The sequence below is a fragment of the Cololabis saira genome, chromosome 13 (genome assembly GCF_033807715.1).
Source record: "Cololabis saira isolate AMF1-May2022 chromosome 13, fColSai1.1, whole genome shotgun sequence".
Classification (NCBI taxonomy): Eukaryota; Metazoa; Chordata; class Actinopteri; order Beloniformes; family Belonidae; genus Cololabis; species Cololabis saira.
In genome coordinates, this window is record NC_084599.1 from 45396872 (window position 1) to 45418104 (window position 21233).

The 21233-nt window shown below is 40.9% G+C and overlaps 1 protein-coding gene across 4 annotated transcripts; it reads left to right on the forward strand.

Moving 5' to 3' along the window:
* Window positions 1-763: 763 nt before the first annotated feature.
* Window positions 764-18687, forward strand: bphl (biphenyl hydrolase like). Of its 4 annotated transcripts, none has more exons than XM_061737321.1 (9): window positions 764-900; window positions 4337-4458; window positions 5278-5444; window positions 5647-5800; window positions 6221-6352; window positions 10028-10151; window positions 15966-16221; window positions 16403-16478; window positions 18399-18687. In XM_061737321.1, the coding sequence occupies exons 1-9, from the start codon at window positions 851-853 to the stop codon at window positions 18518-18520; spliced, it is 1203 nt and encodes a 400-aa protein (XP_061593305.1). In that variant the 5' UTR covers window positions 764-850; the 3' UTR covers window positions 18521-18687. The 4 variants fall into 4 exon arrangements, with proteins under 4 accessions (XP_061593305.1, XP_061593304.1, XP_061593306.1 ...); XM_061737320.1 differs by having other exon boundaries at window positions 776-900; window positions 4334-4458; XM_061737322.1 differs by lacking the exons at window positions 15966-16221; window positions 16403-16478; window positions 18399-18687 and adding an exon at window positions 10238-10638 and having other exon boundaries at window positions 777-900; window positions 4334-4458.
* The last annotated feature ends 2546 nt before the right edge of the window (window positions 18688-21233 follow it).

Consider the following 21233-nt stretch of genomic DNA (forward strand, 5'->3'; position numbering starts at 1 on the left):
TTTAAATTATGATTATTGATTATTTTTTACGGTAATTGATACCCCAACTTCTCTGAAACGGAAGCATACATCAGATGAGTTTTGTGTATTTGACGTGACCTGAGGTTGGACTCTTAACACTTTTCCAGCATTTATTGTATTATTGCTTATATAAATATTGTATGGAAGGATATTTATTAATGACATTGCAGTAGTTTATAAAAATCACATTTTTCTTGTGAAAAGGTTCGGCGTCATAAGCTCAGGCTTCAGTCTACACCGTTTGGTCCTTGGTTTTTAGTTAAAATTGCATACAATTGTATATATATATATATATATATATATATATATATATATATATATATATATATATATATATATATATATATATATATATATATATATATATATATATATATATACCAAAAATGATATATATTTTTTGTATAACAAATAATGTGGTTGTGGAAATTGAAAGGACCAATAAACTAAACTAAACTAAATATTCTGTTCTTGTTTGGATCAGTTTCTGTGACAAAGTGCAGAAAAACAAAACACGTGCTTTCGCCGTGACGTCGTTTTAAGGACGTCCCTGATATTTAATGCTGAATGGTGATTGATTAGTTGGTTTTAAAGGAAAATTGCAGACATTATTCTTGAAATAAGCTCTAAAAATTACTTGTGAGGTTTTTCCAGGGAGGATTTCACTTAGAATGTCAGTGATGAAAGTGTGGAAGGATAACAGCAGCTCGGACTTCCTTAAGAGCGCTGGGTCGCAGGACTGCAGGACTGCAGGGCTGCCTGGACTTTGGCCCCGCGGTTCGGCCCCCAGTCCCCGGTTCGGCCCCCAGTCCCGGACCGGAGCTGCAGCATGACGCTGGTCTGGAGACGCCTGTGGACGCGCAGCCTGCACACTCGCTGGTAACTGCTTTATTATTCCAAAACCGTGTCGAGGACACGAGAACCTCCGAGAAAAAACACACGGAGACGAGGCAGGAAATACACGCCGTTCAGCCGGTTATTCCAGGACTCACCACTAGATGGTGCTAAAACCCTGAGATTATAACCACACCGGAAACAGAAACTTTTTTTTTTATTGAAAATATCTTTAACAAGGCATCAAACTTTATCACATTTTTTTTATAAACTTTATTTAACATTTCAAAGTACAAAATTCCTTTGAGGAAACATTTGCTGCATCTGAAACATAACAGCTCACAACACACAAGCGAATATGTACCTATACATTTGCTTTCCACGATAATCTTCTAAGATTAAATAAAATTTAAAAAAATAAATAAAATAATCACAAAATAAAATAATCACAGGGGTTGACATTTCAGCAAAAGTGTTTAAGCGTAGCAAGATTGTAACTTAAAGAGCAAGAGACTCTAACATGGTTTCACATAAATCATGTATAGACTGATTTTATTTTGATAGTACCTTTATAGATGTTATATAATTTTTTATTTCATTTTTGAAACAGACTTTGGAGGGTTTGCTGTTTTTCCATTTATTTGTATGTATATGATGTTTTCCCAAAATGAGAATTATGTTCACCATCTTGGAACCTTCTTTGGCAGACCATCCATATAAATCATGACCTGAACTTGCTATCAAACTGTATCAAAATGCTTCAAGGATCAGGTGCATTTGAGAGAAAACAGGAGGAAAAGAAAATAAGGAAAATGAAAATGAAAATAATCAAGGGGCTCTAGGGCTTATCCAATAAATTATATTCAACAATTATGTTCAAAAGTTGTATTGCATTTCTTTTTGTCATCAGTTTAAGGGCTTTAGAAAAGTGAAGGAATTTGTTATGGAAAACACAAGATCGATATATCTCTGCTGTTTCTCATCATCAGTTGCTGCATGGACTTGGAGTGCAGTCTCCTGACGGCTCTGGTTGAACGGCCCCACAAACCATCTCCGATCGCGCTGTTTTCTTTACTGAGATCACAAGAAAATCAGAACAGTGATCTCCTCTCCATCCTGTTTATTTATCTTTTTTTTTTTTTTATATACACATGTGTTTATTGATTTTCTTTTAAATCAAAACAAAACAGTATTGCACATAGACAGTTGCACATAAAATTAAGCGAAAACCCCACCCTCCCCCCTCCCAAAGGGAAATCAGAAAAAAAAAAAAAAAAAAAAAAAAAAAAACAAACAAACAAACAGGGAACGACATTACTTGTTTGAAATATCAGATAGATGATGCAGAGGTTACATCAATATTTCCAAATGAATATATCTCCTTCAAGATTCTAAAAATTCTCCAAGATCACAGTTCTCCAAGAACGAAAGAAAGGGATTCCAGATCTCATGGAATTTGGCTGATTTCTTTTTCATCGTGTACGTCAGTTTTTCAAGGACAAGGCATGTTGATAACTCCTTCAGCCAGCGACCAATCGTAGGGCTCTTAACATCCTTCCAACATAGAGAGATCAAGCGTCTAGCTTGTACAAGACATAAGTCAGTCATTTTCCTCTCTTTGTTGTTCAGCAGACAGTCTTCCGGATACAAATTGAGAATGCATAGTTCAGGGCAATCAGGGACTGGATTTAAGGTCATTTGAGAAATGCATTTTACAACTTCATTCCAAAACTTATGTATCTCAGGGCAACCCCAAAAGCAGTGAAATAAAGTACCTTTTTCCACATTGCATTTCTGTTTATTTATCTTTTATCACCTGTTGGTGTTTATTTATCTTTACTCCACCAACTCAAAATATTAATCACTTTTCTAAGCGAACGCAGTTCAAACAGCAGGTGTATCCGCCCCTTTAATCTGATTGGTTGCAGATCGTTCCGTGTTGAAAAAAAATATTTGTGGATCGAGTCACGTCAGGGGAGTCTCAAAAGTCACACGCAAATCCAGCACAGCTCACAGACAAAAAAACGTTTGTAAATCAGGTTATATTTGTGTGTGCATCAAAAATACATTTGTATATCTTGTCCTACGCACGTGTGAATTGTTCTGTGCATTTGTGAAACGGTGTGTGTATTTGCAAATTGGTCTGTGCATTTGTAAAACTTGTCCTGTGCATTTGTCAATTATGAGACTGTTCTAGCTCCATAGTTTCCTTCAGAGCAGCCGTGAGATCAGATCTCAGACCGAGGGACTGGCACTGATCCCAGAATACAGATGCACCACCAGGATTCTGAGGGCCGATCACCGATAACCGATCACCGATCTCCAAAATCAGTATATGCCGATCACCGATCACAGCGTGAAATTCATAAATTCTTCAATATTGTTGTCTCATGTACAACACTGACATTGTATTATTGTATCAAAATTAGCAGATGAGAAAGTATCATGAAATTACTGTTTTATTTCAAGCTGAGGCAGCGTGGAATATTTCCCTCTAGAGACTCTTAGAGAGGATTTCGACTCATGTAGATTATTAACTTCAGCTTTCCTGTGGTAATAATTATTTACAACATGTGACCAACACAGAAACAGCAGACATGTCACTCTCTTAGAGTTGATACACGTTGTAAACTATAAACCTTAGTTTTCTTTTGGAACGAGGAATTAAATCCTAAAATAAAAATTAATGATGAATTATTAAGGTTTGCTAAAGGTTTAGCGATAGCATCCGCCGCGTGTGAGGAAACTCTTCACACTAGAATCCAAACGTCACTCGTGAAGCGACTGACACGACGCTTGTCCTGGTTAAAGCTTTGGACTGTATGTAGTTTGGTAAAACTCTGACAGACATTTATCAGTAAAATAATCACGAAGCGGCAGCGTGAACCGGGATCCAAGCAGCTAACGACCCGTTTAAACCCGATATCTTCTACAACCACAAACGGCTGATGATCAAGACGTATGAATCCATTACCTTACGATGTAGTTCTTTATCTTTCTTGCTGTTGTTTATAGGTCTCTGTTACAGCTGAGTTAGCGGCGTTGCTCCTTTTCTGTCTTTGCCTTAGCGGCTCCAACTCTGGTAACTCAATAAACTCCTTGATGAGAGACACTTTCAAATGTCTTATCAGCTTGTTGTGTTGAAATTCTTTTATAACATTCCTCCTCGGGGAATCTCCTTTGGACACTTTGCAAACTGCAAATGTGTTGTCCTTTTTTGACATTGTAAAACTCCCGTACCGTTGACGCCGGTCACGCCTCCTCGGTCTGAGGTGTTTTAACGCAGCGCCGGCGGCATTTGTTGTTGTAAACGTCATCTGATCGGCTGCTTTGAACTATTATGTTCTGATCTCCGATCAAAACCAATAGGGCCATTATCGGCCGATAGCGATCGGTTGCCGTTCGATCGCTGCGTCTCTATCCCAGATGTGCAGAGTGTTGTTCAGTTACAGCTAACCCTAACCCTGTGTTCGTCCAGCAGCTCCTCCTCGTCCTCCTCGTCCTCCACGTCCTCCGGCCGGCGGCGCGTCAACGGCGTGGACCTGTACTACGAGCAGACCGGCGGAGGGAAACACGCTCTGCTGCTGCTTCCTGGAGCTCTGGGTAAAATAAAAGCTTCTAATGACCAAACCCAACATCTCTGGGTAAAATAAATGCTTCTAATTACGAAACCCAACATCTCTGAGTGAAACTCAGCTCCAGCAGGGTCTGAATGATCTGAATGAATGAGCGGTCAATCTGGGACCTTGTGAATACTGGCTCCTACTAAAGCCTGATTTAAGGTTCTGCGTTAAACCAACGCAGAACCTACACCGTTGCCGTGACGCCGTTGCCGTGACGCCGTTGCCGTGACGCCGTTGCCGTGACGCCGTTGCCGTGACGCCGTTGCCGTGACGCCGTTGCCGTGACGCCGTTGCCGTGACGCCGTTGCCGTGACGCCGTTGCCGTGACGCCGTCGTGAACCTTCGGACTTCCCCGTCACTCCATTTCTCCGCGGTGCTAAACCCCCCCAGAGCTAGTTGATACTTTGTTTAGCTTCCGGCTTTTCCGGTCACAGAGAATCAAAGAGATAAGGACAACTATTGTGCAAAAAACCAAAACAACCCAAAAAAAAAGAATCACATACACGAGGAAAAGAGCGCTGAAAGTTCACGACTGCTTCACGAACCGGAACCGGAAATGCGTTGCTACCAAGCGAACCAATCACAGCCCTCTCCGTCTGCGTTGGGTCTGCATCTCCTCCACGCGTAGTTACAATTTTTGGGAGGTGCTTGGAGGCTACGGCATAGCTACGGAGAGACTCCCGCGTAGCCTACGGCGTAGGTTTAACGCAGAACCAGAATTCAGGCTTTAGCCGTGTCCAGTTAGCCGTGTCCAGTTAGCCGTGTCCAGGTGGATAAACATGTCTGTTTCCGGTTCCAGGCAGCACCAAGACAGACTTTGGTCCTCAGCTGAAGTCTCTGAACAAGGAACGCTTCACCGTGGTTGGCTGGGATCCCCGCGGCTACGGCCAATCCCGTCCCCCGGACCGGGACTTCCCCCCAGACTTCTTTGAGAGGGACGCCAAGGACGCCGTGGATCTGATGAAGGTCTGTGGATTTATCTCTGGATTACAACAACCGCGATGCTACAAGCAGCTTCCTCTGAAAGTCTTGACAGGAAACTAGAGACTTTCGAAATAAAAGTTGGAAATATGATCAGGTGTAAAGTTTAAAACAGTGACATGATGTTTGACCCTGAAGCTTCATCTGCAACATGTTTTTATTCAGTTCTTTGTTGTTTCCCCGGCAGACGCTGGGGTTCAACAAGTTCTCTCTCCTGGGCTGGAGCGACGGAGGGATCACCGCTCTGATCGCAGCGGCCAGGAACCCCGACCGGATCAATAAGCTGATCGTCTGGGGAGCCAACTCCTTCGTGACAAAGGACGACCTGAAGCTTTACAACCGTAACTCACTTCCCTTTACTGCCATCGCAGAAACAAGCAGACTTTCTCTGTAAATGATGGTGTTTCTCACGTGTGTTCTTGGGTGTTTCTCACGCATGTTCTTGGGTGTTTCTCACACGTGTTCTTGGGTGTTTCTCACGCGTGTTCTTGGGTGTTTCTCACGCGTGTTCTTGGGTGTTTCTCACGCGTGTTCTTGGGTGTTTCTCACGCGTGTTCTTGGGTGTTTCTCACGCGTGTTCTTGGGTGTTTCTCACGCGTGTTCTTGGGTGTTTCTCACGCATGTTCTTGGGTGTTTCTCATGCGTGTTCTTGGGTGTTTCTCACGCATGTTCTTGGGTGTTTCTCCCGTGTGTTCCTGCAGAGGTCCGAGACGTGTCCAGGTGATAACTGATGGTGTTTCTCCTGTGTGTTTTCTCTCCAGAGGTCCGGGACGTGTCCAGGTGGAGCGCCAAGATGCGTCGGCCCATGGAGGAGGTTTACGGAGCGCAGGCCTTCGCCCAGACCTGGGAGGGCTGGGTGGACGGCATCGCCCAGTTCGCCCAGCGGAGTGAAGGTGAGGACTCATCACGCTTTCCGCCTCGTTACCGTATAGAGGGAATGCATTGATGTCACTTCCCCCCTTTACTCCCACTGAGTGGCAAAAATGTCTGCAACTAGTGGAGAAGAAGAGATAACAGCTTAAATTATGGGCTTAAATTAGCATCAGTTGGACTTGACAGTGACCCGTACAGTTACCAAGAACCAGTGGTCCATGGACATTAATATTTGGTACAGTTACCAAGAACCAGTGGTCCATGGACATTAATATTTGGTACAGTTACCAAGAACCAGTGGTCCATGGACATTAATATTTGGTACAGTTACCAAGAACCAGTGGTCCATGGACATTAATATTTGGTACAGTTACCAAGAACCAGTGGTCCATGGACATTAATATTTGGTACAGTTACCAAGAACCAGTGGTCCATGGACATTAATATTTGGTACAGTTACCAAGAACCAGTGGTCCATGGACATTAATATTTGGTACGGTTACCAAGAACCAGTGGTCCATGGACATTAATATTTGGTACAGTTACCCCAAGAACCAGTGGTCCATGGACATTAATATTTGGTACAGTTACCAAGAACCAGTGGTCCATGGACATTAATATTTGGTACAGTTACCAAGAACCAGTGGTCCATGGACATTAATATTTGGTACAGTTACCAAGAACCAGTGGTCCATGGACATTAATATTTGGTACAGTTACCCCAAGAACCAGTGGTCCATGGACATTAATATTTGGTACAGTTACCAAGAACCAGTGGTCCATGGACATTAATATTTGGTACAGTTACCCCAAGAACCAGTGGTCCATGGACATTAATATTTGGTACAGTTACCCCAAGAACCAGTGGTCCATGGACATTAATATTTGGTACAGTTACCCCAAGAACCAGTGGTCCATGGACATTAATATTTGGTACAGTTACCAAGAACCAGTGGTCCATGGACATTAATATTTGGTACAGTTACCAAGAACCAGTGGTCCATGGACATTAATATTTGGTACAGTTACCAAGAACCAGTGGTCCATGGACATTAATATTTGGTACAGTTACCCCAAGAACCAGTGGTCCATGGACATTAATATTTGGTACAGTTACCAAGAACCACTGGTCCATGACATTAATATTTGGTACAGTTACCAAGAACCAGTGGTCCATGACATTAATATTTGGTACAGTTACCAAGAACCAGTGGTCCATGACATTAATATTTGGTACAGTTACCCCAAGAACCAGTGGTCCATGGACATTAATATTTGGTACAGTTACCAAGAACCAGTGGTCCATGGACATTAATATTTGGTACAGTTACCAAGAACCAGTGGTCCATGGACATTAATATTTGGTCATGAATCCAGTTTCCTGATATTTATATGTACTTAATTTCTACGCCGGGGAAATACACGAAGCAAAGCTTGAAGGCTTACAGAAGTCTTGACGCTTGGTCTGACTTCAAGGCAGGATTTGTTGTAAAAATTAAAGTGATGAGGACACCGAACTTTGTGATTTGACCGTTTAACGTTAGCTACCCAAAAATCCAACATTACCTGATACAAAATGGGAACCACAAATCGTTTCGGTGCCTGGAATCCAGTTGTTTCTGTGAATTGCAGTGATCCATTTGTTTCTCTTAAGCTTATTTTTCGTCAGTCTGTAAAACGATAACTCCGATTTCTTGCTAAATCTATGAGTACAGTCGATCGCACAACAGCTCTTTCCCATTTTAGATGTTTTCCAGTTGCTCAAACTGAAAGTTTACGCTGACACTCAGTCTTTCTGCCACTCAGTCTTTCTGTGACGTCATGCAGATTCCCTCTATTGGCCCGATTATAAGACGATCCTCTTTTTCAAGACTCAAGTTTGAAGAAAGACTTTTTGAACACCAAATTCAATTTTTATACAGAAAATAATGACAGTACATCTGAAACAAATGATTATAACAATATATTGGAGAGAAAAAGCCTGTTATTTTGCCTCATTGAAATCATCATGTTGAAGTTTGCATCATAACTTCTCCTCAGCTGCCGGTTTACCTGCCGATCTTACACCCACTTTTCTCTAGATTGTGGCTACGTTTCTCCATTTTCTGTTATCTCTTCGTTCGCTATTAGGGCCATGCAGGGGAAAAGATATTTGAGAGGGGAAGACTTTTTTGCGAGCAAAAAGTCGAAATGTTGAGAAAAAAGTCGAAATGTCGAGATTAATGTTAAAATACAATTTCAAGAATAAAATCGAAATTTCGAGAATAATTTTCTCGAAGTGCATAATGAAAAAAAAATCTTCCTCCTCTAAAATATTACTTTTATTTTTCTCCTGCCTGGCCCTGATACTCTTCCGTATGCTTTGGCCTGGGGAGTTAAGTTCAGAATTCGCCTCCTCCTACTTCTCCCCTCTGTGGGGTTGCCGGTGGCCTGTGTTCCGGGCTCTTCCGTGTCGGCCTCTGGTCTCGCGGGTGGCGGGGTTGCTCCCCCCCCTCCCCCACTATAGATACACTTCAGGTGGAGCTTTGTTTGGTTTATTACACACACACACACACACACACACACACACACACACACACACACACACACACACACACACACACACACACACACACACACACACACACACACACACACACACATATAGTCACTTAGTCACATGCATTTACACACACACACACACACACACACACACACACACACACACACACACACACACACACACGCATGATCATACACACACACACACACACATAGACATACACACTGGCTTGTTCACCTGCATGCTGGCTCTCTAGTTTTTGGGTTTAGGTAGCGGTAGCGATAGCTTAGCTCAGACTGCGATCAGATCTCAAGATTTAGGTCGATTGCTGTTATTGTTTTGGTTGGCTCCGTGCCGGTTTCGTGCTTTGTTTGTGGTTTTTTGTTGTAGATTTCCAGTGCTTGACGTGTGTCTCCGTGTGTTCCTGCTTCCTGGATTGGCAGTGGATGTCGTCACCCCCCCCCAAAAAAAAAAAAAAAAAAAAAAAAAAAAAAAAAAAAAAAAAAACACTGGGTTTGTATGTGTATATTTATGTATGTGTACGCATATGTGTGCGTATATATGTATATATATTAAATATAGTAATAATGCACACATATACACTTTTGGTTTCTACCGTCATGGTATCAATCAATAATATGTGTGCAGACAAGGTAAAAAAAAAAAAGTTCAGAATTCGCTTTAAAGATATAGAATAGAAGACTTTATTGATCTCCCAGAGGAGAAATTCAATCGTGCAGCAGCCAAACACACACACACGCTCAACGGTTTATACAAAAATATTAAAATAGAAATAACCAATAAATAGCTAAATAATTAAAAAAAGAGCAATATAAAATGTAGAAAAATGAGCAATGTACAAGAGAAAAAATAGTAAACACAAAAAACGGCGCCTCTAGCGTTGTGATGGGTATGATGTCTAGACCCCGAATGTAAGACGACCCCCACTTTTTCAGTCTGATTTCAATGCAAAAAACACCGTCTTATATTCGGGCCAATACGGTACTTTCAAATACGGTACCTTACCAGCAGAGGAAAGCTTCTGGTTGTTGTGTGTTTGAGTGAATCTGTTCCTCGGTAGGGAGTTGTGTGTTTGAGTGAATCTGTTCCTCGGTAGGGAGTTGTGTGTTTGAGTGAATCTGTTCCTCGGTAGGGAGTATCTGCAGGGAGCTGCTGCCCCTGATCCGCTGCTCCACCCTGGTGGTTCACGGGGAGAAAGACCCCATGGTGCCGAGCTTCCACCCCCAGTACCTGCTGAAGAACATCAAGACCTCGCGGTGAGAACCGGCCGCCGTACCACGCCTCGTCTCCAGTCACGGGTTATTCTAGATCAACTGAAACATACTTTCCTCCCCAAATCCAGGCTGCATTTATTCCCAGAAGGAAAACACAATCTCCACCTGAGGTACGCCGACGAGTTCAACAAGCTGGCTGAAGACTTTCTGGACGAGTGAAAACGCCATCTTTTACTCGGCAAGAAGAAGAAGTGAAACCTGAACCGAAGCTCAGCATCGATGTCCGGGGTGCAGAGACGCTCCCTCACAGTGTCCAGCATTAATGTCCAGGGTGCAGAGACGCTCCCTCACAGTGTCACGCATTAATGTCCAGGGTGCAGAGACGCTCCCTCACAGTGTCCAGCATCGATGTCCAGGGTGCAGAGACGCTCCCTCACAGTGTCCAGCATTAAACTCTTTATTAACACGCACCGCAGTCCCTCCTTTTCTCCTAATGCTGCTCTGAAAACCAGACAGGAGATATTAATCCATGTCTCAGAGAGTCCTGCTCTGCTAAAGTTCCTCCGTCTGAGAGTCGTTGTGTTTGCAGATAAAGACACCAGATCCCTGACGATCACTCACTCATTTACATGGGATGTTTAATTCCTCTTTAATTCAGAAATTAAATTAAATCCGATTTAAAATGAGTAAAAATGACCATGTAAACACCTAATTTTGAATGAAAATGGCCATTCTGAATTAAACCTAATTCCGGAGTAAGTGGCTGGTTTATTCTGATTTTAAATCTGAATAGAATAATTCCATGATCATGTTTACACTCATTCTAAAAAATAAAGAAAATAAAGAAATAAAGAAATAAATAAAAGGAAAAAAGAAAAGAAAAAAAGAGAAAAATAATTAAAAGCAATAAAATACAATGTAAAAAATAAAATAAAAAAATAATTAAAGAAAGAAAAATTAAAATAAAATTAAAAAAATGAAAATGAATAAAGAAAAACAATTTTTTTTAAATGTTTACACTCATTCCTCTTTAAATTAATTTAGTCTTTCTTTCTGCTCGTTCCCTCTCCCGTCTGTCTCCATGATCTTATATTCCACTGGGCTGGTTTTCCTAACAAAGTTTCCAGATGCAGCAGCAGTAAACGCTGGTCAAGAGCAGAGACCATTTATTTAAGAAATATAAATCATTAAAAGAACACATGGAAACAGGAAACATCATCATGGTGATCTTTTCAAAGATGTAGCGGCTAAGTTAGTTTTTCTCCCGGTAGTTTAACTTCCGGTCCCCCCCCTATCCAATCAGAACCTTCCCAACCCCCAGACCTGGAGAGGAATTGGAGAAAGACCATCAAACGTGTTTCCATGGAAACCTCAATTCAGAATTACTATTTCTATGGAAACCTCAATTCAGAATTACTATTTCCATGGAAACTCGGAGGAAAATACTTTAATTCGTGATGATTAATGATTAATTCCGAATTAAAACCATCATGTAACCGTGGCCGTTGAGACACGAGTGAATCAGCGTTGAGATTCAGGTCTGGCAGAAACGTTGCAGCCTCCGGCCCGAGACAAACTCAATACATTAATTCAACATTGATTACGTGATGGATTTAGAATTGGGTGATTGATTAATTGATTGTTGATCCAACATCAGTCGTCGACTTTAACCGAACATCAGCCGTTTTTCACCATAATTCAACATTGATTCAACATCTTTTGCTTTTGTTGGAGCCAAAATGAGTGTTTTTGGTTACTTTTTGTTTTTGTTGAAAGACTAGTTAATATACTTTTGGTGTTACTAACATACCAGACCACAAGGGGGCAGTAATCACCTTGGTAACGAGTCACTTCACACAATCAAGTATTAAATAGACACACGTGTGTTTTGAACCACAGAGATAATAATGTTTCTTACCGCACGTTAAACCGAACCTTTAATTAAATGTTCTACAAACCAGGGAAAACAAATTATTTCACCATTGTGCATAGTTCAGAAATAAAAACTGGAATGTACAATTCACACAGAATAAAAAAATCAAGTATCAAAAGAAAGGAAATTATTTTAGAACTGCAGGGGATCATTAGTAACTACGCTTAAATCCACTCTCCATATATTCCATTCCAAGGAGCCCAAATGTTTTAAAATAATGATAGTTTGCTGCTTTTATAATGTAAGTCATCTTTTCCACAGGTAAAGTTGTAGACATTTCCTTAATCCAGTTAAAGAGTTTTGGTTTACTGGTTCTCTTCCATGAAAGAGCTACGACTCTTTGCAGCAGGAAACACAAATCCAGGCCAGTGATTATTTTTCAGAAGCTGCAGATTTAAACTATTTCTACCCAGATCTTCCACATCCAGGTTAAAACAGATTAGTGTCACTTAATCGTGGACATTAAGGCAAGGCAAGTTTATCTGTACAGCACAATCCAACACAAGGTCATTCAAAGAGCTTTACATCAACATTAAAAGCGGCAAGACACAATTAAACAGTAAATAACAAATAAAATGAAATAAAATGATAAGAAAGGAGGTAAAATACTAAAAGCAGCAGTTGTTAGTCAGTAAGGGCAGTAGATCCAGCAGGTTCATCTCATTCTTACAATGGTAATAATTACGTTTCTATACGGTGAAAACGTACAAAGACCAGGTCAAATGTTGACGAACATCCACAGCGTTAAAGTATCTGATTTGATTTGAAGATTTTATTTGGAACATGCAATAAGAGTACAAAAAAGTAAAAAAAACGAATACCTAAACACACATACCTACTTTAATAACTGTTCTATACAGTGATATAATACTCAATTATATGTAAATATAAATATAATCAAAAACAAACTAATCAAAGCAAACAAAATAAAACAAAACAAAGGCCAGTATTTAGTTGTTACTATGTATGTATGTACTAATAGAAGTAATTATAATGTATAGTATTACATTATCATTACTTTACTAAAATACTACAATATAATAGAGAACAATAGACAGCAATGATATAACAATATACTTGATTAACTATATAAGAGTAGATATTCTATATATACTGGTTCATATATTTACCTCCAATTATATTCATAAAAATTACTATAAATCTATATATCGACATATAAATATAAATCAATATTAACAGAGATATAGATATATAAATACTGTACGTATAATACAACTCAATATATCCATATACAACATACTACATATAACATATCTATCTATATCCATAATATACATCTATAAATATACATATATTAATAAATGTACATATCTACATGTTTATTCTCATCTGTATTTTGAATATAAAGTTTCTTTGTATCTTTTTTTAAATAATGATATGTTTCTACTTTTTTTTATCTCCGTGTTCAGGCTGTTCCACAGTTTCATCTGCAGGTCGACATTCAGAAACTCTTCAGTGTTTCTGTTCAGAACTTTATTAATAAGTATTGATAAGTATCAATAAGGGTCTCTGAGGAACAAATGAAACTTTTTTTTTTTACAAGCTTTATTGAATAGTTCTCATATTACAAAAAAACATAAACAGACAGACATACAAAACAGTCATTGATACATAAAAGTACAACAACACGGAGCCAGGGGGATTTTTAAACAAACACATTAAATAGAGAGCATAAATTAACAGTTTTACAGCTTTTTTGTTATTTGAGTCAGAGACGGAACTCAAGTATTGTTTGGTTTCATTCTCAAAAATTAAAAATAGGGGTTTTGAATGACTGAATTTGGATTTATAAATATGAAACTTTGCAAGAATAATTATTAAATTGATTACAAAAGATTCTTTAGATTTGTTTCTTTCATTACTGATGAAACCAAACAATACATTTCTCCAACACAGAGTGAAGCCAGAGTCAATTTTATCTATAATAAATCGGGATACAGGAACAAATGAAACGTTTTAGTTTCCAGTGGCGGAGCCTGGATCGATGGTGCTGCTGCTGCGCATGCGCGCGCCTCTGAGATCGATGGTGCTGCTGCTGCGCATGCGCGCTGCTCGGTGATCCATTGCTTTGGTCTGCCGCTCTGCTACAAGCAGGAAGCAGCTCTGCGCATGCGTGCCCCATACACGGACTATTCAACAGGATTCTCTCCTGGTAAATATAAACACATTTGGAGGTCTAGGTTTTATTTTAAGCTGCAAACTTCCAGTTCAGCTGTCTGTATTCCACCAGCCGCGGCTCTTATATAGAAGCTTAACTTTTACATCATCTGGATTAATATCATTTTAAAAAACACATCACTTTTCTTTGAGACTGGTTTCAGAGTCAGATTTGGCTCCTGAGACAAATGTTTAATGAGAAGTCACTGCTCTCTTACAATCAATTATTAACTAGATAAACCTCCTAGAAACCCCAAATTAATATGCTGCTGTTATTAATGCCATTCCAACAGGAACCTTGGTGTTATCTAGAGTAAACACATTATTTTATTTACACTTGGACATGTTTCTCTCCCCAGTTCAGTTAACTCTCCAGAGGGAATAAATCTGTTTTTTTATTATTACACCCCGAAATACTAACAGGAAAACACGTGCTCTATTCCAAAGAGACATTATGTTACTGCTTATTGGAATCAATTTATTAAACATATTAACTGGAAGAAAGTGTGGATGCTCCTCATAAATGTTTAATTTAAACAAGGTTAAGATTATCCATAAATTGTACCCGGCCAGTCATCATATGCAGAATTAAAAAAATCATTAATACAAACTGCTCATTTTGTGACGTTTATCCAGAAACTGTTTTACATGTTTTGGTTTTTTTCTTACACTAAAACATTTTGGGCAGAACTCGGTAGATTATTATTGATTTATTATTGATCATCTCACCCAAGATTTGTGTTGTGTTTGGTTTCCTAATGTTTCCTAGAGAAGAAGAAAAATGTTACTTTTTAATAAATCTATTTTTAATTTTGGCAACATTTTTTATGTATAAAAGTAAATTAATTAAGAAAAAACCTTGTTTTGTTGTGTTTCAGAAGGAAATGGAAATTTATTTTAAATCACTTGTTGATTCTTCTAATTAAAAGGCGATTAAGACGGTGAATATTTGCAGCCTCTCCAAAGTTATATAATACACTAATGTTGTCTAATGTTGATCTTTATACTGTATATTGTAATCCTTGTCAATAAAGATTTATTTAAAAAAAATATATATATATACCGGTAAACACATTAAACCAAGCGCATTCCAAATTTATTAAATGGCCTATTTTGCCTAAAGTTAAATAAGTAAATTTTAAAATGATGAATAAGGTCTTTTATCCTGTGGCAGAATTTCTTAAACAAAGATTTAAATTTGAGGTTTAGATCAATGTTCCTTCTGCAGAAACGATGAAGAAACACTGGATCATTAGTTTTATCAATGTCCTTTGTCTCATTGTTTCTGACACAATTGGATTTCTCTTCAAATTAATAATGTTCCACCTTTTGAATTAAGGAATTTTCTGTTTCTGATATTAATATAATTTTGTTACTGGGTAAGTACCATATTCATTCTGCCAAATTGAGAAATTATAAACCTCTTTCCTGCCCGGGTTTTATTAACAATTTTGAGATTTTTTCCACACGTCTCAAAAGAGTAGAAAACAAAAATGCAAGTAAAATAAGTCTAGACATTGCTCGTTATTTGTTATTCTGATTTAATAATTCATCTCCTTTTCTAAGCTCCATTATGTGAATTTAAATGCTTAATTTATTTTGTTATTCATATGCACCTTTTAATTCTTGTCTCGCCTTGTTTTTCGTTTTATTGTATTCCTTAAAAGAATCCACATTTTTTATTTTTATTTTCATTTCTTTTCATATTGCATTTAAATTGATATTTTTCCATTGTCTTCTTTGAGAGTTTGTATTGCAGAAATGAGCGCCCCCGTGCCTGCAGACGCCCCCGCGGCCCCCACGGCCCCCGCTGCCCCCACGGCCCCCCTGGCCGGCAGCATCTCCGACCCCCCCACCGGCATCTCGGTCCACGGCTTCTCGGAGCGGATCCTGGAGACGCTGGTCCACTTCCACGTGATGACGCTGCGCGGCGGCTTCTTCCTGTGGGTCGGTTCTGCTCCGGTTCTGTCCAACCTGGCCGTGTCCATGAGCAGCAGATACGTGAGTTTCTCTAAAGCCGTTAAACCTGAGCAACTTACTAACTAACTTTTTGTTGCTTATGTAGTTACGCCGTTGTGCTACGTTGGGATATTTAGACTTTTTAAAGACTTGATACTTAGTAGGATCATTTATGTCAGTCATTTCCTTCTATTGGGACTAAAAGTTCTTCTTGTTCTCGCAGGACTCGATGCCGTTGTCCACGTTAGTGATGGGAGACCCGTCGAACACCGCCGCCACCTCGCTGGCCCAGAGATTAGGTGAATATCAACTTTCTACAGTCCCATCGCTGCAAACATCGGTTACGTCTCTGCTAACGTCAGTTACGTCAGTTACGTCTCTGCTAACGTCAGTTACGTCTCTGCTAACGTCAGTTACATCAGTTACGTCTCTGCTAACGTCAGTTACGTCAGTTACGTCTCTGCTAACGTCAGTTACATCTCTGCTAACGTCAGCTACGTCTCTGCTAACGTCAGTTACGTCTCTGCAAACGTCAGTTACGTCTCTGCAAACGTCAGTTACGTCTCTGCTAACGTCAGTTACATCAGTTACGTCTCTGCTAACGTCAGTTACGTCAGTTACGTCTCTGCTAACGTCAGTTACATCTCTGCTAACGTCAGTTACGTCTCTGCTAACATCAGTTACGTCTCTGCTAACGTCAGTTACGTCTCTGCAAACGTCAGTTACGTCTCTGCTAACGTCAGTTACGTCTCTGCTAACGTCAGTTACGTCTCTGCTAACGTCAGTTACGTCTCTGCTAACGTCAGTTACGTCTCTGCTAACGTCAGTTACGTCTCTTCTAACGTCAGTTACGTCTCTGCTAACGTCAGTTACGTCTCTGTTTAACGTCAGTTACGTCGTTACTAACGTCAGTTACGTCTCTGTTAACGTCAGTTACGTCTCTGCTAACGTCAGTTACGTCTCTGCTAACGTCAGTTACGTCTCTGCTAACGTCAGTTACGTATAACGTCAGTTACGTCAGTTACGTCTCTGCTAACGTCAGTTACGTCTCTGCTAACGTCAGTTACATCAGTTACGTCTCTGCTAACGTCAGTTACATCAGTTACGTCTCTGCTAACGTCAGTTACGTCAGTTACGTCTCTGCTAACGTCAGTTACATCTCTGCTAACGTCAGTTACGTCTCTGCTAACGTCAGTTACGTCTCTGCTAACATCAGTTACGTCTCTGCTAACGTCAGTTACGTCTCTGCAAACGTCAGTTACGTCTCTGCTAACGTCAGTTACGTCTCTGCTAACATCAGTTACGTCTCTGCTAACGTCAGTTACGTCTCTGCAAACGTCAGTTACGTCTCTGCTAATGTCAGTTACGTCAGTTACGTCTCTGCTAACGTCAGTTACATCTCTGCTAACGTCAGTTATGTCTCTGCTAACGTCAGTTACGTCTCTGCTAACGTCAGTTACGTCTCTGCTAACGTCAGTTACGTCTCTGCAAACGTCAGTTACGTCTCTGCTAACGTCAGTTACGTCTCTGCTAACGTCAGTTACGTCTCTGCAAACGTCAGTTACGTCTCTGCTAACGTCAGTTACGTCTCTGCTAACGTCAGTTACGCCTCTGCTAACGTCAGTTACGTCTCTGCTAACGTCAGTTACGTCTCTGCAAACGTCAGTTACGTCTCTGCAAACGTCAGTTACGTCTCTCCAAAAGTCAGTTACGTCTCTGCAAACGTCAGTTACGTCTCTGCTAACGTCAGTTACGTCTCTGCTAACGTCAGTTACGTCTCTGCAAACGTCAGTTACGTCTCTGCTAATGTCAGTTACGTCTCTGCAAACGTCAGTTACGTCTCTGCTAATGTCAGTTACGTCTCTGCTAACGTCAGTTACGTCTCTGCAAACGTCAGTTACGTCTCTGCAAACGTCAGTTACGTCTCTGCTAACGTCAGTTACGTCTCTACTAACGTCAGTTACGTCTCTGCAAACGTCAGTTACATCTCTGCTAACGTCAGTTACGTCTCTGCAAACGTCAGTTACGTCTCTGCTAACGTCAGTTACGTCTCTGCAAACGTCAGTTACGTCCCTGCAAACGTCAGTTACATCTCTGCTAACGTCAGTTACGTCTCTGCAAACGTCAGTTACGTCTCTGCAAACGTCAGTTACGTCTCTACTAACGTCAGTGAATGAAATAAAGAATAAATGAATAAATAAACGTCTGTGTGTTTCCAGCGAAGAGGACCAAGAAGCAGGTGTTTGTGAGCTACAGTCTCCCGGTGACGGACTCCCGCCTCAGTCTGATGGTGGAGAACCGGATCAAGGCGGAGCTGGAGCTCCACCCGGAGCTCTTCTGACCTCCGACCTCTGGAAACGCAGCACCGCCGGCTCCTCCTCTTCATCTCCACGCAAGAATCAAGTCCACAAAAAAACTCACATCCAGTGTTTTTTACTAACAATAAATGAAGTGGTTTATCAAAAACATGTTGGCCGATGGCTTTTTGTACAAATGCATTTTTATTAAAAGAAAAATAACACTTAGAAAACAGCATTAGTGGTTGGCTTCTTTTGTTTTTTTTCTTCTTCTTTGTGTTTAACTCTTAACATACAAACTAGTAAACATACAGGGTTAGGGGTTAGGGTTATGTGCTGAACGTATTTAAAAACGTTAGATCCTGTTGGTCGGACGGCTCATGATGCGTCTACAGTTTGTGCTTCAGTCTGATTATTACGGCCCAAACGTAACGAATCATCAACACCACAGACGGGAAACTCCTCTAGGCTGAGATTAGGCCGTAGTACGACGTATAAATACTAAACACAACTAGGCCTCTGCTGCCCTACTAACCTCCACAAACATCTGGACTGTTGTGCTTCTGGCAGGTTCCAGGTTGCAGGTACGACACCAGGGCACAGGGAGCGAGGCGGGAGTTGCTAACGTGCTAATTAGAGGTATTTCAAGGAAATGAAAACTGGCATCGTTACAAAATAAATACTGAAATGTTCAACGTTAAAAGAAGAGGCTTCACGATAAAGCCATCTAAACGCTGAGACGTCATGAAACGACGGAGCTCCGACCTCCACTCGTGTCTCCGACCTCCACTCGTGTCTCCGACCTCCACTCGGGTGTCGGATCAGTTTCGTCATTAGTCTTTAAAGGCTCCGCGCAGTCAGCCGTGACCTCCGGCGGATGAGGAGGTCACGGTGGCATATTTATTGAAGACAAAGCAGAACACTGGGATGCCGAGTTGGCCAGACTCAGGACCCCCACAGCGGGCATGGTAAATAAACAAACAAGAAATAATTAACAAAAGCAAACCCATAGTCAACACAAATGTGTGCACTAGCAAGTGTGACCATGATGTGCTTAAAATAAAGTCTGTATGACCTATGGAATCAAAGACTATGTGTTATTTGTTTAATGATGTTCATGTTGTGATGTGTGCAGGTCCTAATAATACGAATAATAATGTGCAAAAGTAAACTTAAATGTTAAATTATACTAATAAATAAAGCAAACTGTGTGTAAAGGGGAGGGGTTACCGACAGGCAGACGGTGTTGGTGGTTGCCGTGGTGTGGGCGCGTCTGCGACCACCAGAGTTTGGCCGGCCGCGACCGGAGAAAATTACTAATTTCCACGTCCGGTTCTTCCAGAAAGTGGTTTAGAGCACGTTTCAGATCATTTGGAACACAATGAAAATTCAGAGCAGCCAGGAGAAAACCTGCAGTATCCGTCTTGCTTCCAAGAATTGTAGCAGATTTTTTATAGTATTTTTTTCATTATGCCCGCCTTTTTCAAAGCATGTCAGTTTCCGTAGTGTAGTGGTTATCACGTTTGCCTCACACGTGAAAGGTACCCTGTTTGAAACTGGGCGGAAATATGTATGACTTTACAATAACAATATTTGGATTTGGAAAACCACTGCAGTCCTGTTTTTGGTGCACAGGACAGGAAGGCCGACCATCTCTTTCTCGTGTGGTAAGATGCACTTAAGTGCTTATTTGTGAGTGCGCAGCCTTGACCAATGGCATGCGTCGCCAGCCTATTTAAGGGGAGGTGATGGCGAACCCGGAAACAAAGCGCGACTCTTCGCCCCCGCCCACTGCGGGTTCCGGTCGGTTCCTGTCTCGTTCCTCATCCACCTGTGGCTTTGGCCGGCTCGTGTCAGAAGCGGATCTTGTGGAAAGAATTCATGCAACTGGTACGTAGTCGGCTGGTTACAGCATTCTGTGGCCGCACTCTTTGGTTACTTTTCTTTTAATTTACTGCCGACCTGCACCTGATCACTTTTCCAGCACGTTCGTCGTTCAGCGTCCTTTCAGTCGGTCGCAGCTGCGCCTTCTGAGGATGATTGGCTCGCTGGGAGCGTCTGCAGCGCAGACGACTCGTGAAATGCAGCGAACCGCTTTAGAATAAACTAACTAGCCTTACATCGCCTGGTATGTGTCTTTTTTTTTTATGAATCCCGGTCTTGTTGAAGTTATTAGTGGCATCAATCAAGTGTTTTGTACGTCCTGATAGGTGTTGCTGGTTTTTGCCCCACTGCCGTTCTTGCCAGCGTTCTACGGGAAAAACCCAGAGCCGTGGTCTGGCTGGACTGACGCGGCCGCTCATGTGAAGAGGCTGCAAGACCTTCGAGCATTCAAGACTTTTTGATACACTTAGTTTTTAGCGTGTGTGCGTGTGTGCGTGCGTGTGTGTGCGTGTGCGTGTGCCTGTGCGTGTGTGTGTGTGTGTGTGTGTGTGTTTGGAGCGTGGTGTGAGGGATATTCTTCTTTTGGGTTAATTTGTGTTCTTTTTGTTGCCCCTGCTTTAAACCTATTGGCAGGAGGTCCATTTGTATAACCGCAGATAACAATAAGGTTTTTGGGCCGGGTTTATTGTGTTCTTTTTCTTTCCATATCTGTTATTTGTTTTGGGGCTCGAGAGCTTTTTGAGTTCGTGCGTGGTTGGTAACCACATTGGTTAATTTCTTTATTTTTCTTTCTATTACTTTTGTGCTGTTTCGTATGTTGGTTCATCTCCTAATACCCTTTTTGGTTTCTTTGCTTTCCAGGTGCTGAGCGTC